Raw genomic sequence first — 17,740 nt, 5'->3', positions numbered from 1 at the left:
AAAATGTTGGTATTATATAAAAATTAAGGTAGATTACTCACCCCCTTCTTCCTTCACAGAGCCTGGACAAGTAGAAATGAATTACATGAACTCAAGGTCCTGAGCCTGACTGTACTTGTGAATAGCTTTGGCTGCTTCATAGTAGGTCTATGCAATTATCAACTTTAGACTTTAAAAGCCCAGCCTGGGCTTTGCTTTCCTTGCTGGTTTAGATGCTCGTTTCCATGGAATCGGAACAGTCGGTCTTTGGAACAAACACCGGGGAGCCTTATCCCTGGCCTTTCTTTATGGCTTTGGTATTCTTGGGTTTCTCAGGTTGTACCAGCATCTTGGAGTAAATCGGGCCAGAGAGATTGTCTAAGATAGAGGTGTGTGGGGTCATTTTATTTCTCTTTTCTGGAATTTACTAAGGTGAAGGCAATAGCTTTTCCTGTCATGACATTCAAGATGAGTAGTGCTCTGAGCAAAATGTTCATATACCTACCTTTGGAATATATCTTATGTTTGTCTTATCCACATATACTGGTGGGCTTCTTAGGAAACTGTGTAAATATTATTATTGTGGTGCAAAATCTTGAAAAGAATTGAGTGACGTCATGGAAATGGTGCCGTGAGCAGCGCGTCCGACAGCTCTCCCCTAAATCACAACAAATTTATCAACTAGAAACAGAAAAATCTATCCTCGGAGCATTCCGGAATTCCACACAAACTGATAGCAAAAGGACTGTTATCACTTGAATCTGAGAGACGAGGGTGTGGAGGAAGCTACCGCAGGGACGTTCATTCAAGCCGCGAGGAAGTGCGCCTGTGGTGAGTTAGCCCACACTCGGGAGCCGCGAGCCGAGCCGCCGCGAGCCGCCGTGAGCCGCCGCGAGCGGAGCCGCCACGAGCCACGGGGCGCGCGCCCGGTCCGGTTGCAGAGTGAGCACCGCTTACGTTCCCAGTGGCCCGCGCACTACGAGTGAGAGTCGCCAGCCACCGGTGCCCGGAGCACCCCATTCGCGCGCGTGCCCTGGGCATTCCACGCGTCCAGAGCGCCCTACTGGCCCGCACACCCAGGGGGCCCCATTATCCTGCGCCTGGTGCGATCCAGCCGCCAGCGGCAGGGCGAGCGGGAGAGGCTTGGGAGATTCTCTCCGTGGGCGGGGCACCTCACCCAGCCATTCAAGCTAACAATCAAGCGTTGGGGGAGGGGCACGTGCAGGCAGCCTAAAATACCTTCGGGAGCACAGCTGCGACCCAATCACTGAAATTAGCTTAACCCATGAAATCTGCGCACCCTCGGTTCTAATTGATAAGATCTCTCTCAGTTCAGCGATCCAAGACAAGAGGCGTGATATTTTTTAGTGCCTCTCGCTAAAGGGGCGGGGGCAACTTCTGATTGATAGAGCCTCCATATTCAGGGATAAACGCTAACAAGAAGGACTTGGCAGATAATAAGATCTATACTACACTAGTCACAAGCAGAGACTAGTGCCTCTTCTTCCCAGCAAAAACAGGCTACAAAGTGTGGAAAGCCTGGGTTGAGAGGTCCAACTGAATGATAGGCGCTGAACAGTCACCTTGACAACAATTGACTCCCACCCCCGCCTGATTACACTGGAGGCCCTGACTGCCAGAGCCTTTCCCAAAGCTTTGCACTGAGTGGGGATAGAGTGGGGATTTCCCAGCTCTTTGAGCCTCTTACTCCCCAGGCAGAAGCAGTGGCAGCCTTATAGCTGGATCACCAGGCTGCTAATTCAGAAAGGGGGGACTAGGAGAGAGAAAATCCAGGAAAGCAAACTCTCTCATCATTGGACCCTGCAAACGCCAACAAGCCTTGACTACCAGCAAGACTAAAGCCAATTATATGACATTGCCATAGAATCCCATCAACTGCAAATCCCTACCTAAGTGTGACACAGGGGCAGAGCCTGGGGTACAGAGTCACCGACCAGGAAGAGGGAGAGAAAAGAAAAAGGAAGAAGTTAACCTCTCAAAATCAAGAAAAATCCACAGACTTTACAACTTGTTCCACTAATTCTTTTTTTGTTGTTGTTGTTTGTTTCTTCTATCTTACTGCCTTTATTTCCTCCACCTCGGTCCTTCTATTCTCTGCCCATCTTATGCTTCCCTTTTCTTGAACTACACTACCCATGAGTGTTACATTTTATTTCTCTTCTTCATCCTCACCCTCCTTTAAGGTTATACTCCAAAACACTTAACTCTCACTCTCTCCTCTTTTGTTTTTTTTTTTGTCTTGCCTTATTTTGTTTTTTTTCTCTTCCTATTTTATTTCTTCCTTCGTTTTTCTCTTTTTCTTATTTTTTCCTTTCTATTCGTTTTTTCTTTTCTCATTTTACTTTCCTCCCATTTAATCCTCAATCACGAACAAATTAGTTAATTTGGGACTCAAGGCATTTTTTGGCTTTATTTTTCTTTTTTGCTTTTGTTTTTATTTTTTTTCTTGTTTGTTTATTTTTGTGGCATTTTGGGTCCTCCCAACCCAAGGTCTCCATTGTATTTAGTCTTCGCTCCACTTAATACAACAGATTTTTACTTATTATTTTTATTTTTTTCTTCTTTATTATTCTTTTTTGGTCCTTTTTTCTGGTTCCCTCTTATCCCTCTCATTATATCTCTTAGTTGACCATCACTTACAAGCAAATCATCTTATGCTTGTCTAAGATTTTCTTCTTTTTTTTTTCTTTTCTTTTTTTTTTTTTTTTGCATTTAGTAGGTCCCTACTCCCTTTTTTTTGCCCCTTGAACTCTTCACCCCAAATCAGGCCCTCCATTATAGGCACGATATTTCCCTGAGGAGGGGAGAGGAGGGAAAGAGAAGAAAGAAAAAAGGGGGAAATAATAAATTATTACTGTTTTTTTTTTGTAGGGTGTTTTACCTTTTTTTTTTTTTTTTTTTTACTTTTTACTCTTTATTAATTCTAATTAGTGCTATCAACAAGACCACCCTCAGATGCCGATAAGGAAGAGGAAATCGAATATTATGGATACAAAAGAAAGAGAGGTAACACAAATAGATGTGGAAAAATCTATGGAGAAAAGATTTAACATATTGGAAGCCTTGGAGCTAAATGACAGAGAATTTAAAATAGAAATCTTAAAAATACTCAGAGATATACAAGAAAACACAGAAAGGCAATATAGGGAGATCAGAAAACAACTCAATAAACACAAAGAATATATTACCAAGGAAATTGAAACTATAAAAACAAATCAAACAGAAATGAAAAACTCAATTCACGAGCTGAAAAACGAGGTAACAAGCTTAGCTAACAGAACAGCCCAGATTGAAGATAGGATTAGTGAAATAGAAGACAAACAACTTGAGGCACAACAGAGAGAAGAAGAAAGAGACTCAAAAATAATAAAAAACGAGAAAGCCCTACAGGAATTGTCTGACTCCCTCAGAAAGAATAACATAAGAATAATAGGTATATCAGAGGGAGAAGAAAAAGAAAATGGAATGGAGAATATACTCAAACAAATAATAGACGAGAATTTCCCAAGCCTGTGGAAAGAACTAAAGCCTCAAATTCAAGAAGCAAACAGAACACCGAGTTTTCTTAACCCCAACAAACCCACTCCAAGGCACATCATAATAAAGATGACACAAACCAATGACAAAGAAAAAATTCTCAAGGCAGCCAGGGAAAAGAAGAGTACAACATATAAAGGAAGGCCTATTAGATTATCATCAGATTTCTCAGCAGAAACTCTACAAGCTAGAAGAGAGTGGACCCCAATATTTAAAGCCCTGAAAGAGAGGAACTTTCAGCCAAGAATACTATACCCATCAAAGCTATCCTTCAAGTATGAAGGAGATATAAAAACATTCACAAATACAGAAAAAATGAGAGAATTTATCAACAGAAAGCCCCCACTCCAGGAAATACTAAAGGGGGTTTTCCAACCAGATTCAAAGAACAAAAGAAAACAACACCACAAGTAACAGCTCCACCAAGAACACAATAAAACCAAACTTAAACTGTGACAACAAAGGAAAAAAAGGGGGGAGAGGATGGAGATTAACAGTAGCAAAGGACGGTGAAGTGCAGAAATACTTATAAGATAGGGTACTACAATGAATATGGTAGGTACCCTTTTCATTACTTAATGGTAACCACCCTAGAAAAAACCACCACAAAAACACTTGACTTAAAAAAGGTAGCAACAGAGGAAAGAAGTATGGAACACAAACAAACAAAAACAAATGATAGAAAAACAAAAGAGAAGAATCAAACTAGATACAAAACTAACAGAAAGCAATTTATAAAATGGCAGTAGGGAACCCACAAGTGTCAATAATTACACTAAATGTAAATGGATTAAACTTACCAATAAAAAGACACAGAGTAGCAGAATGGATTAAAAAAGAAAATCCAACTATATGCTGCCTACAAGAAACACATCTAAGCAACAAGGATAAAAACAAATTCAAAGTGAAAGGCTGGAAAACAATACTCCAAGCAAACAACACCCAAAAAAAAGCAGGTGTAGCAATACTCATATCTAATAATGCTGACTACAAGACAGAAAAAGTACTCAGAGACAAAAATGGTCATTTCATAATGATTAAGGGGAAGTTGAATCAAGAAGACATAACAATCCTTAATATATATGCACCAAACCAAGGAGCACCAAAATATATAAGACAGCTACTTATTGACCTTAAAACAAAAACTAACAAAAATACAATCATACTTGGAGACCTCAATACACCGCTGACGGCTCTAGATCGGTCATCCAAACAGAGAATCAACAAAGACATAGTGGCCTTAAACGAAATACTAGAACACCTGGATATGATAGACATCTACAGGACACTTCATCCCAAAGCGACAGAGTATACATTTTTCTCTAGTGTACATGGAACATTCTCAAGAATTGACCATATGTTGGGCCACAAAGACAATATCAGCAAATTTAGAAAAATTGAAATTGTACCAAGCATATTTTCTGATCATAAAGCCTTGAAACTAGAATTCAACTGCAAAAAAGAGGGGCAAAAACCCACAAAAATGTGGAAACTAAACAACATACTTCTAAAAAATGAATGGGTCAAAGAAGAAATAAGCGCAGAGATCAAAAGATATATACAGACAAATGAAAATGAAAATACGACATATCAGAATCTCTGGGATGCAGCAAAAGCAGTAATAAGAGGAAAGTTCATATCACTTCAGACCTATATGAACAAACAAGAGAGAGCCGAAGTAAACCACTTAACTTCACACCTTAAGGAACTAGAAAAAGAAGAACAAAGACAACCCAAAACCAGCCGAAGAAAGGAGATAATAAAAATCAGAGCAGAAATAAATGAAATAGAGAACAGAAAAACTATAGAAAAAATCAATAAAACAAGGAGCTGGTTCTTTGAAAAGATCAACAAAATTGACAAACCCTTGGCAAGACTCACCACGGAAAAAAGGCACAGGACTCAAATAAATAAAATCCAAAATGAAAGAGGAGAGATCACCACAGACATCATAGATATACAAAGAATTATTGTAGAATACTATGAAAAATTATATGCCACCAAATACAACAATCTAGAAGAAATGGATAAATTCCTAGAACAATACAACCTTCCTAGACTGAGTCATGAAGAAGCAGAAAGCCTAAACAGACCAATCAGCAGGGAGGAAATAGAAAAAACTATTAAAAACCTCCCCAAAAATAAAAGTCCAGGCCCAAACGGTTATACTAGTGAATTCTATCAAACATTCAAAGAAGACTTGGTTCCTATTCTACTCAAAGTCTTCCAAAAAATTGAAGAAGAAGCAATACTTCCAAACACATTTTATGAGGCCAACATAACCCTCATACCAAAACCTGGCAAGGATGGCACAAAGAAAGAAAACTACAGACCAATATCTCTAATGAATACAGATGCTAAAATACTAAACAAAATACTGGCAAACCGAATACAACAACATATTAAAAAAATAATACATCATGATCAAGTGGGATTCATCCCAGAATCTCAAGGATGGTTCAACATACGCAAAACGGTTAACGTAATACACCATATCAACAAAACAAAGAACAAAAACCACATGATCTTATCAATAGATGCAGAAAAGGCTTTTGATAAAATACAACACAATTTTATGTTTAAGACTCTCAACAAAATGGGTATAGAAGGAAAATATCTCAACATGATAAAGGCCATATATGATAAACCATCAGCCAACATCCTATTAAACGGCATAAAACTGAGGACTTTCTACCTTAAATCAGGAACAAGACAGGGTTGTCCACTCTCTCCACTCTTATTTAACGTGGTGCTAGAAGTTCTGGCCAGAGCAATCAGACAAGACAAAGAAATAAAAGGCATCCATATCGGAAAAGAAGAAGTAAAGGTATCACTTTTTGCTGATGATATGATCCTATACATCGAAAACCCGAAGGACTCCACAAAAAGATTATTAGAAACAATAAACCAATACAGTAAGGTCGCAGGATACAAAATTAACATACAAAAGTCCATAGCCTTTCTATATGCCAACAATGAAATATTAGAAAACGAACTCAAAAAAATAATCCCCTTCATGATTGCAACAAAAAAAATAAAATACCTAGGAATAAACATAACAAAGAATGTAAAGGACCTATATAATGAAAATTACAAAGCATTGTTAAGAGAAATCGAAAAAGATACAATGAGATGGAAAAATATTCCTTGTTCTTGGATAGGAAGAATAAATATAATCAAAATGGCCATATTACCCAAAGCAATATACAAATTTAATGCAATTCCCATCAAAATCCCTATGAGATTTTTTAAAGAAATGGAACAAAAAATCATCAGATTTATATGGAACTATAAAAAAACCCGAATAGCCAAAACAATCCTAAGGAAAAAGAATGAAGCTGGGGGCATTACAATACCTGACTTTAAACTATATTATAGGGCCACGATAATCAAAACAGCATGGTATTGACAGAAAAATAGACACTCAGACCAATGGAACAGAATAGAAAGCCCAGAAATAAAACCACATATATATGGTCAAATAATCTTTGATAAAGGGGCCAACAACACACAATGGAGAAAAGAAAGCCTCTTCAACAAATGGTGTTGGGAAAACTGGAAAGCCACATGCAAAAGAATGAAACTCGACTACAGCCTGTCCCCGTGTACTAAAATTAATTCAAAATGGATCAAAGACCTAAATATAAGACCTGAAACAATAAAGTACATAGAAGAAGACATAGGTACTAAAATCATGGACCTGGGTTTTAAAGAACATTTTATGAACTTGACTCCAATGGCAAGAGAAGTGAAGGCAAAGATAAATGAATGGGACTACATCAGAATAAAAAGTTTCTGCTCAGCAAGAGAAACTGATATAAAAATAAACAGACAGCCAACTAAATGGGAAATGATATTTTCAAACAACAGCTCAGATAAGGGCCTAATATCCAAAATTTACAAAGAACTCATAAAACTCAACAACAAACAAACAAACAATCCAATAAAAAAATGGGAAGAGGACATGAACAGACACTTCTCCCAAGAAGAGATACAAATGGCCAACAGATATATGAAAAGATGCTCAGCTTCATTAGTTATTAGAGAAATGCAAATCAAAACTACAATGAGATACCACCTCACTCCTGTTAGATTAGCTATAATCAACAAGACGGGTAATAGCAAATGTTGGAGAGGCTGTGGAGAAAAAGGAACCCTCATTCACTGTTGGTGGGAATGTAAAGTAGTACAACCATTATGGAGGAAAGTATGGTGGTTCCTCAAAAAACTGCAAATAGAACTACCTTATGACCCAGCAATCCCTCTACTGGGTATATACCCCAAAACCTCAGAAACATTGATACGTGAAGACACATGTAGCCCCATGTTCATTGCAGCACTGTTCACAGTCGCCAAGACATGGAAACAACCAAAAAGCCCTTCAATAGAAGACTGGATAAAGAAGATGTGGCACATATACACTATGGAATACTACTCAGCCATAAGAAATGATGACATCAGATCATTTACAGCAAAATGGTGGGATCTTGATAACATTATAAGGAGTGAAATAAGTAAATCAGAAAAAAACAAGAACTACATGGTTCCATACATTGGTGGAACATAAAAATGAGACTAAGAGACATGGACAAGAGTGTGGTGGTTACCAAGGTTGGGGGGACGGAGGATATGGAAGGGAGGGAGGGAGAGAGTTAGGGGGAGGGGGAGGGGCACAGAGAACTAGATAGAGGGTGGCGGAGGACAGTCTGACTTTGGGCGAGGGGTTTGCAACATAATTTAATGACAAAATAACCTAGACATGTTTTCTTTGAATATATGTACCCTGATTTATTAATGTCATCCCATTACCATTAATAAAAATTTATTATATAAAAAAAAATCTTGAAAAGAATTAATATTTTAAGTTACTAATATTAAACACCGCTTTCATTAGTTATGCATCAGTTACCTTTAGAAAAATATGTGATAATTTGAAAGAGGAAAATGTAAGAAATACGACCACACATCCTACATGTACCTAGTGTTTAGATGTTTTTACTTGCCCAAAATGAGAAGGTTAGCTATTAGAGGTTAACAGTGTATGGAAAACTGCAGAATAAGTTTGGCATCTCTGATATTATCATATAAATTAATGAGGAAATTAATTAATTCTCAGTCTGATTTATAAGACAGAATTTCAATTGTAATGTTTTTTATAGAAAGCAATTTTATTATTTTTTCAAGTTTTCTGTGTGGTAGTGTATGTTATACTACTTGGTTTTAATAAGGAATTATGAGACCGGAATTTTACTAGATAAATGTAGATCGAAAGTTCAGTAAGGTTTCAACCCATGGCCTGGTAGTTCAGTTGGTTAGAGCATTGTCCTGATAATGCCAAGGTTGTGGGTTCAGTCCACAGTTAGGGTGCATACAAGAATCAAACAGTGAGTGTAAGTGGGACAACAAATCAATCTTTCTCTCTCTCTCAAATCAATAAATGAAAAAAAATTGATTTTTATACTAGGAAAAATTAATGCCTAAAGATTCCCATATTTTACTTAGTTCGGAATGGTTTTCAAGATATATTTTACACATTACCACTGTTCCCTACCCCTTCCATATCCAAAATTAGGAAGAGAAATTTGTACTTCCTAAGCTTCCTTCATTTTATGCAAGCATAGATCTGCTTGTTAGAGCTGAGAGTCCTTTGTCATCTGTTTACCTTTTTCACCAAGGGAGCTTATTTCTTTTGCTTCCATTCATAGGTCTTGGCTACTTTAAGTCAGCTAACTGCCTTTTTGCAGCCCTGTTTTCGTGCACGTACACTTGATCTTCTGAGCAGACAGCCAGTGAAGCAGTTAACAGCGGAACAGAAAGGATTGAATACAAACATGCGCATTAGTCTGTATAATGCTGACCTGTAATACTGTGTAATGTTTTCTCTTTTTGTTATTATCTACTGTTGGAAACCAGGAGCTGAATTGATAGTGACCTTGTGTGGAATGCTTCTGAGGGTCTGGAGTGGGGGAGGGGGCTAGTATTTCATGTGACTTTATTTCTGACATGCTGCAGCAGGACTGAAAACACTCTTCTGCTCGTATATGGAGGAAAGAGAAAATTTTCAAGATTGAGCTTGCAGAATTTGTGGGGTATATTTAGATTGTTCTTTCTCTGTTTTTCTATTTTTCAACTTTACCTAATTTTATAAGGATTGGTAGAGGCGTATGATCTTTGCCTAATAAATAGATTGAGGTATGGGAGGAACGGGCTGCCACAATGATTCGTATGATAAGGGACTGTTTAACATCTCCGCAACATCGTGACCCACATTGCGACCCATCTGAGAAACGGTTAGTGAGCTCCTTGGACATCTCAAGTGTTTAAAAGTAACAATATATAAATAGCTTTTTTCTTGTGCTTTTTTCCTTCCATATAAATCTTAAGAACATTGTACCTACATATCCAAAACAGTTGAGTTTTGTCTACATTTAAATATCTCACCTCAAAAAGATGAGATATTTAAATGTAGCATGCAGTTGTCCCTTAAGTATCTGCTTTGGTGTAATTTTCTCCCTTTCCTTTATAATACAGTTTAAAGGAGCCTGAGCTTATGTTTGTGTTATGTCTGGGATGAAACTGAAATGCCATCATGAAGCTGTAAGGGGAAAGTGCAGTACGAGTCTGGAGGACTTCTTGGATGCCATCCTCCCTTCTTCGTGTTGCCGCCTTTTACCTTTCCCCTCCATCCCCAAAAATGTATTACTGCAGAATTCTAGGGCCTTTTCTCTCATTTTGTATAAAAGAAAGTGAAGAGAGCAGAGTGTATGTGTTTCAGTACAGTTAAATGTATTACACTGAAAAAAAATAGCTTTATATTGTCATTCTAAGATTGCTTAGGATTCATTTATTAGGAATCCAGCTCTGATGGATCATTTGCAAATTTAGATAATGATGTTTTAAAGTAAAAGGGAATCCTAGCATGTTTGATCTGAAGAGTAGAAAGATAAGTGCTAATTTCACTTATATACATTGTTTTATATATTTGATCAGATTGATCTGTGATCTAAAATAGCTCTTTTTAGCAGGTGTATTTGCTAGAGAAAATGGCCTATATATTGTCAGTCCTTTCCATTTTCTTTATATTTGATTCTAAAATTGGTATACACCAGTGATTTAAGGAGACTTTAACACTTCAGTAAATGTCCCTTTTCTTAATATTATTGACTGTTTTTATTAGCCATTTTCATTTGATTTAACAGTGGTACTTAAGGGTTAAGCTTACAGAGCTGATGCAACCCCTCCTTTTTTTCACCAGCAATTTTCATTGGACAGCATTTCCTTAGCAACAATGAGATCAGTGAAACCTGAGTGTTTCATTGATTAATATTCTCTTCTTTTTTTAATCTATTCTCTTTTCACCACATTTTAGTGAGAAAGCGATTTTTTTTTAACAAACAGAGCTTATATTGATTTCTGTTCCATAAATAATTAAGAGGGTAGAAAAATCTGCCCTTCATTTAAAAATTGAATGTTTCACTATGTATTTAAAAAGCGATTCAGGATTAGGAGGATGGATAACCATACCGGCTGTAGCTGATGTTCTCAAATATTCTTGCATTGTTTGCTGGTCTTCTAGGGAAAAGAATAATGTGGAACAGGACCTTAAGGAAAAGGAAGATACTCTTAAACAGAGGACAAGCGAGGTTCAGGTACGTGAACTGTTAAGTTCAGTATTCCATTTCTGATTTAGGAGAATTTTTAAAAATTGTATCAGGTCATTTACTATGTGATGGTTGTGGTGTAGGTGAGATCAAGGAATACTTATTATATTTGTGATATAAGTAGTTATGTAAATGATTGTTTTTCTCTGACTTCTGGCCTGCTGAGATCACACAGCAATGAAAAAGCAGTATTTTTCAGCATAGATTTGTAGTTTTGGAAGTATTTTAAAGATAATATTTACATGCATATTATATCATTAAAGGTAAGTTTGAATGACTTACATTGTAAATATTATTACACCAATAAAATTAAATAAGTGAAATTGTCATTATCATCATCATCATCATCATGAAAATGCAAATTGCTTTTTCATAGATGTGACATTTTGTTAGCTAGGAAACCTAGTATTTTACAGGACTGCTTCTTATAATAGTGGAAGGGGAGAAATGATATGGAATAATTTTAAATGATATTTTATAAGTAGCTCAGTAGCCAGGATATCTTAAACTTTGGCATAAAGAGATTTAATTATCACTAAGTAGTGTATTAAGTCGCTTCATTTTACAAATAAAATAGAAAGGAAAATAAAACCTCAGTTTCTGATTGGGAAATGACACAAAAAAGGGTATTTCAAACGTTAAAAATATAGAGAATTGGGCAGTGTTGCAGCCAAAACAGTAAGCATTCCGTGTGACTGTGTGTCTGGGGCACTGTTTCCTGGATGCTGCACCAGTACACACAAGAGGTTGGGTGTAAAAGCAGTGGTAGCAGTCGCCAGTAAAAGCTCATGGATGGGCATTTCTTAACATGCTACTTATATGTTGTCTGTCCCTGCTTATCAGAGTTTTAAATGGGTGAAAGCTCTAAATGCTTAGATCCATTGCTTTGTTTTTATGTGGAGCATTCGCTGGAAGTTGTCTACCAGTGGACTGTGCTAGGGTGGGGAGAATGATATACCCCCACCCTAGGGCTTGAGGAAGAAGCCAGAGAGACTTCTTGTTGGAAGTTGATGCTCATATTGGAAGACTGCATTTATTACATTCACTGGAATTTTCCTAAAGGTGATGCAGAATTCAAGAGATCATCACTAATGTGAGATGGGGGTTACCTCAATTACATTATTTTTGTGCAATTTTTGAGTTTCTTAGCAAATGCAGGAGTCATAGACTTTAACATTTATTGCTGAAAATACTTTAAGAATGGAAGATAAAATAATCTATAAAAGTTTCTCAATCTGAAGAAATAGATACAGTTACTGATATAATCTTGGATAGTTCCTAAATTTAACCAGGTAGTGTTTCAAAGTGCATAGTTTTTTATGATAGACGATATTTTGTTATTCCTATTGGTTTTCCCTACTACATCTTTTGAGGATGTGAACTTTTAAAAAATTTTATTTAGAAAATTAAATTTAACAGGGTGACATTGATCAATAAGAGTACATAGGTTTCAGGTAGAGGATGTGAATTTAAATAGCCAGTTTGGACAAATACTAAAATTTACATTATTCCTTTTTAGGCTAAATGGGCTATCCTTGAATATTTGATTTTTTGTAATTGTAGTTTTGTTGTCAGTCAACATTTCTTCATGATTTGCTTATCTTTATTAGTGGTGATAGTAAGGTGTATGTTAAATCTTACGCTTTGCTAAATCCAAATGTATTGCCATAGGCATTTGAAATTGTTGAATTTTTGTATTGGGTACTATAAACAAAAGGTATCTTGGAGCATGATTGGCACAGATGAAGTTGTAATGGTCAAACATAAGATCATTGAAAAAGAACATTAGGTTAAAACCTTGTGTTGGTGAATTCATTACTCATTCCATTCCAATACAGGTGTGTCTGTATTATCCATGGTAAGATGACATGGATAATTGACATCTACAAGTAATAAAAACTTTCCATTTTTGTGATCATTTTCAACTTTCTGAAGCACAAGACAATTTATCAGAAGTGGTAATACATAGATTTCATCACCTATTGAATTAAATCTGGCTTACCCATTGGTAATGAGGCACAGACTAGAATAACATGGATAATGAAAATGTGTATGTAATTGCAACTCCTAGTGCTTCTTTTTCATTTCTCTGGCAAAAGGCAGTTTACTGGAGCTATTAATAAATAGCAGAATAAAAGGATGTTTACTTTGCTGCTCTCTGACCCCACTTTCCTCATGGAGATGCTGACGACAAATGCCAACAAGATGGCATCAGGGGAGAAGTAAGGAAGTCTTGACCTGCCGTTGAGTGTCCACCTAATCCAAACTTGGCTTTTCTGAGTGTTCTTGCTCTTCTCCATATTTATAAAGTCACCGATAGTTATTATGTGCGCTCACATCTCAAGCCAGACACCAAACTTTCTGGCCTGACCTGTGGTAGCGCAGTGTATAAAGCATTGACCTAAAACCCTGAGGTCGCCTGTTCAAAACCCTGGGCTTGCCTGGTCAAGGGACACATGGGAGCTATGCTTCCTGCTCCTCCCCCTCTTCTCTCTCTCTCTCTCTCTCTCTCTCTCTCTCTCTCTTCTCTAAAATAAATAAATAAAAATTTAAAAAAAGAAACCAAACTCTCAGAGCCTATATGTGTAACCAAAGTGCCAAAAGACACGTTGTTTTTGCTTTGCATTTATATAGTCTTCCTAATTCTGTCAGAAAATCTGCTACATAATTTAATTCTAAATTTTTGTTTCTTGTCTGTAGTCCCATGAATACATATTGAGAACTTTCAGTTTCAGATTTTTTATTGAAAACCAAACCAATGATTAACTTCAAATTTAATTTCATGAGATTACCACTTTTAACTCATATGAGGTATACTGCTAGTTTATCAAGATCTCTGGAGAAATTACGCCCAAAATGATCCAAGAGGTAAAGATTATAAATCTTCATTCTATCTCACATGTTTATGGTTTGGACTATTTTGTTGTTGTTCAGGAGAGAAGGTAGAGCCACATTTTTTCCTGCTTTAAACTAATGGACATTTCATTAAGATTTTTCTTTGGAGTAGTTGGTAAATAATGAGAAATTCACCTTGATGTCTGCTCTCTTCAGTTTTGCGTAGAAGTTTATAGGAACAACTTGTTATCAGACAAACTTGAATCTAGTTCCTGGTTCTGGCCCTTCTTAAGTTTTTTATCCTAAGTAAGTAACTTAACTACTCTATACATTAGTTTTTCTTCTGTAACATGGGATAATAAAAATACCAAATACTAGAGTTGCTATAAGAATAAAATGAGATAGTGCAATCACAGAGTGATTGGCACCGGGTAAAAGGTCAGTAGATGTCCTGATTAGTGGTAGTATTCTATACCCTACTGTCCTCTCCTCATTACCCTCCCTTCATCGTCAAGCTCCACGTCGGCTGGCTGCACATAGGACTCACTGATTGGAAAATACATTTATTTATTTATTATTTACTTTTGCTATTGCTGTCCAGTCTTTTTTCTGTTTTTGTTGCTTTGTGTGCCCATTTTTTCCCCTTCCTGCCCTTTCAGTAACCCTATTTAGTCTGCTGTGCTTTAATTTTTCTGCTCAGAACCAGCAGTAATCATAAGGCCATATCCATTCCTCTTGACACACTCTCTCCTCCCCCACTTCCCTCCTTTTCCATAACCCTGTCAGCCATGTGCTGATGATTCTTGAGTATTCACCTGACCCTCTGTTCTCCTGAATCTCACCTCTCCATTTAGGCATTTTGGTGTTTATAATTTCAGAGTCTGTATGTTTAAAATAAGTCTCGTCTTGTTAAGAAAACAAAGGTTTCAGTTTTGGGCTGTAATTTTTCTGCCAGTGTTTGTCTTTCTCACTACTGCCAGCCTATCACCTGACATCTAAAACTCTACAGGCTGAGCCTGAGTGCTTACCCCATCCTCCTCTTGCCTTTCTTCCTAAACTAATTTTACTCTCATGACTCTCAGATGTGAAAATACTTTCTGCTGCCTACCTCCACTGTTAGTGATGGGAGGATGTCATACCTCATGGGTATGAGGGAGGTAGAAAAAAGATGAGATGCATACCCTCCTCTTTTACTACTTACTATTTTATTTTATGCCTCTGCATTGTGTGCCTACACATTGTCTTTCTTATTCCATTCTTATACCTTTACTTGTTATAAACTAAAATGTTCCCTACCTCCCTGCTTATGTGAGTTCTACTCATGCCTTAAAGCCCAACTCAAATCCCACCACTTCTCTTAAATTTTTTCTTCTCTGTCACTTCATTCAGTCTACAGGCTTTTCTGTTTTGGAAATTCCACAGGAGTACATATCCCCTACGTGGCATGTACAGTATGTTACCATATTGTGCTAGTTGAGTGTGTATGTATATAGATTCCAATGTCTTCCAGCCTGTATTATTATGAGTTCCTTAAGCTTAAAAATTGTACCTTGGCCTGACCTGTGGTGGCGCAGTGGCTAAAGCATCGACCTAGGGTGCTAAAGTCACCGGTTCAAAACTCTGGGCTTGCCTCATCAAGGCACATACAAGAAGTAACTATGAGTTGATGCTTCCTGCTCCTCCCCCACTGTCTTTCTCTCTCTCTCCTCTCTCTAAAGTCATTTAAAAAAAAAGATACCTTGGATTATATCTTTTACTGTATTTGATTAAGGTATTGTTAAATGGAGGTAAATTTAAGGAAGCAGTTGACAACAGAAATGAATAAATCTTCAATTTTTTGCATGAAATTAAAAATAGGACAGGACAGCCCTGGCCGGTTGGCTCAGTGGTAGAGCGTCGGCCTGGCGTGCAGAAGTCCCAGGTTTGATTCCCGTCCAGGGCACACAGGAGAAGCGCCCATCTGCTTCTCCACCCCCCCCTTCTCCTTCCTCTCTGTCTCTCTCTTCCCCTCCCGCAGCCGAGGCTCCACTGGAGCAAAGATGGCCTGGGCGCTGGGGATGGCTCCTCAGCCTCTGCCCCAGGCGCTAGAGTGGCTCTGGTCGCAACAGAGCGACGCCCCGGAGGGGCAGAGCATCGCCCCCTGGTGGGCAGAGCATCGCCCCCTGGTGGGCGTGCCGGGTGGATCCCGGTCGGGTGCATGCGGGAGTCTGTCTGACTGTCTCTCCCCGTTTCTGGCTTCAGAAAAATACAGAAAAAAAAAAAAATAAGACAGGACACACCCAGCAAGTACAGACAGAAAGGATTGGGAGTACAATAATGCCACAAAGAGTCAGACTCTTTTATGTTCATACTGCCCTTATGCAAAAGAAGCACCCAATTATTTATATGTTATCAGTAAAGTTTAGTAATTCATAGTAATTTTTAAAGAATTTTTAATTCACTTTTTTTTTTTTCTAGATGAAGAGGCATGATTTATTTTGGGTGGAAGTAAAATTAGATGCATGAGCTCAACATTCTTTTCCAAGGGATAATGCTCTTAGAACATGCTGGGAAGCATCTGATGGAAAATGAAGGCAGGCTGGTAGTGAGGTTTTCCAACTCTCTCCCTAGTAATAGACTCCCTTTCTGTTCCTTGACGTAAACATCTCACTGTACAATTGATACTTTTTTATATTAAGGATACTGCTATAACTTTGGTTTTGATAATTAGGCCAACATAATGAATGATTTAATTATTTCTAGTTTTGGTTTAGTCTGAGAGTTTATTTAATCAATTAAATATGTGTTTTATTCACAAATTACTGTCCTTTTTATTTTGTACTCTATTTTATATGAAACAAGTGCAAGCATATTCATGTTGCTAGTATTTCATAGGTTTAGTACTTAAGTTACTTTTTCAATTATACAACTGAGTTGGGTTGCTAAAATGAATTATTTTACTCTTCAATATAGCTAAGAGTTTTTATATATTTGTTTAAATTTTATTTTCATTACCCATGTAGTATTTCATGGGGGTGTGGATGGATGGGGATGAGTTTATCATTTTCAGTAATTTATGTGATTTCCAGAAAACAAGACATTTTCCTTGCAATTAAAAAAATGTCAAGATCCCAGGCCAAGTATCCCTTCATTCCTGGATGGAGGAGCCTTGGATGTGGCTAGCATTAGTATTTTTCTAAAACAAACTTTGGAACTGTATTTCAGTCATTTTTTTAATTCATTCTTGTCATTCTGTAATTGCCATTACCCTCCTTTCTTTTGCTGTCAATGGCACAGGTAGGAAGTAGAGCGTGATCATGGAAAATAGAGCATAACTGCTGATCAGCACATAATTTAGGAAACAGAGGACAGGGATGCAAGCGAGGGAACATTCAGTCAGCTGTACTGTTAACATTTTTGTACAGCAGGAGAATATCAACATGAAATTTGTGTTATGGAAAACAGAAAAGTTACCTATATGAAAGATCATTTTAGGTCATATAGGATTCTTCTCTTATAGACAAAATATTGCAGGAATCATTCATTCAAAATAATTTTTTCAGAGGCAAGTTTTGCCCTGATAAGTTTTTCTTGACAAAGCTAGCTTCTTAACGAGGTGCGGGGTGGGGAGAGCTTAAGGTATTAGATGAATTTCATTAGTGTGCCTAGTTACATCATTTCACTTTTCTAAATTATCAGAACAGAAAAACAGCTAAGATAGAGGCAGG

The 17,740-nt window shown here is 37.3% G+C and overlaps 1 protein-coding gene across 2 annotated transcripts in view; it reads left to right on the top strand.

The window, feature by feature from the left end:
- Positions 1-17,740, top strand: part of EPS15 (epidermal growth factor receptor pathway substrate 15) — a 138,647-nt gene that overhangs the window by 64,966 nt on the left and 55,941 nt on the right. For both annotated transcript variants that reach the window (XM_066376253.1, XM_066376252.1), the window contains exon 13: positions 11,114-11,186. In XM_066376253.1, coding sequence (XP_066232350.1) covers positions 11,114-11,186 — 73 coding nt within the window. The remainder of the gene's footprint in view (positions 1-11,113; positions 11,187-17,740) is intronic.

The sequence above is a fragment of the Saccopteryx leptura genome, chromosome 3 (assembly GCF_036850995.1).
Source record: "Saccopteryx leptura isolate mSacLep1 chromosome 3, mSacLep1_pri_phased_curated, whole genome shotgun sequence".
NCBI lineage: Eukaryota > Metazoa > Chordata > Mammalia > Chiroptera > Emballonuridae > Saccopteryx > Saccopteryx leptura.
Note: the sequence above shows the minus strand (reverse complement) of the source record. Positions and strands in the feature narration are given on the sequence as shown.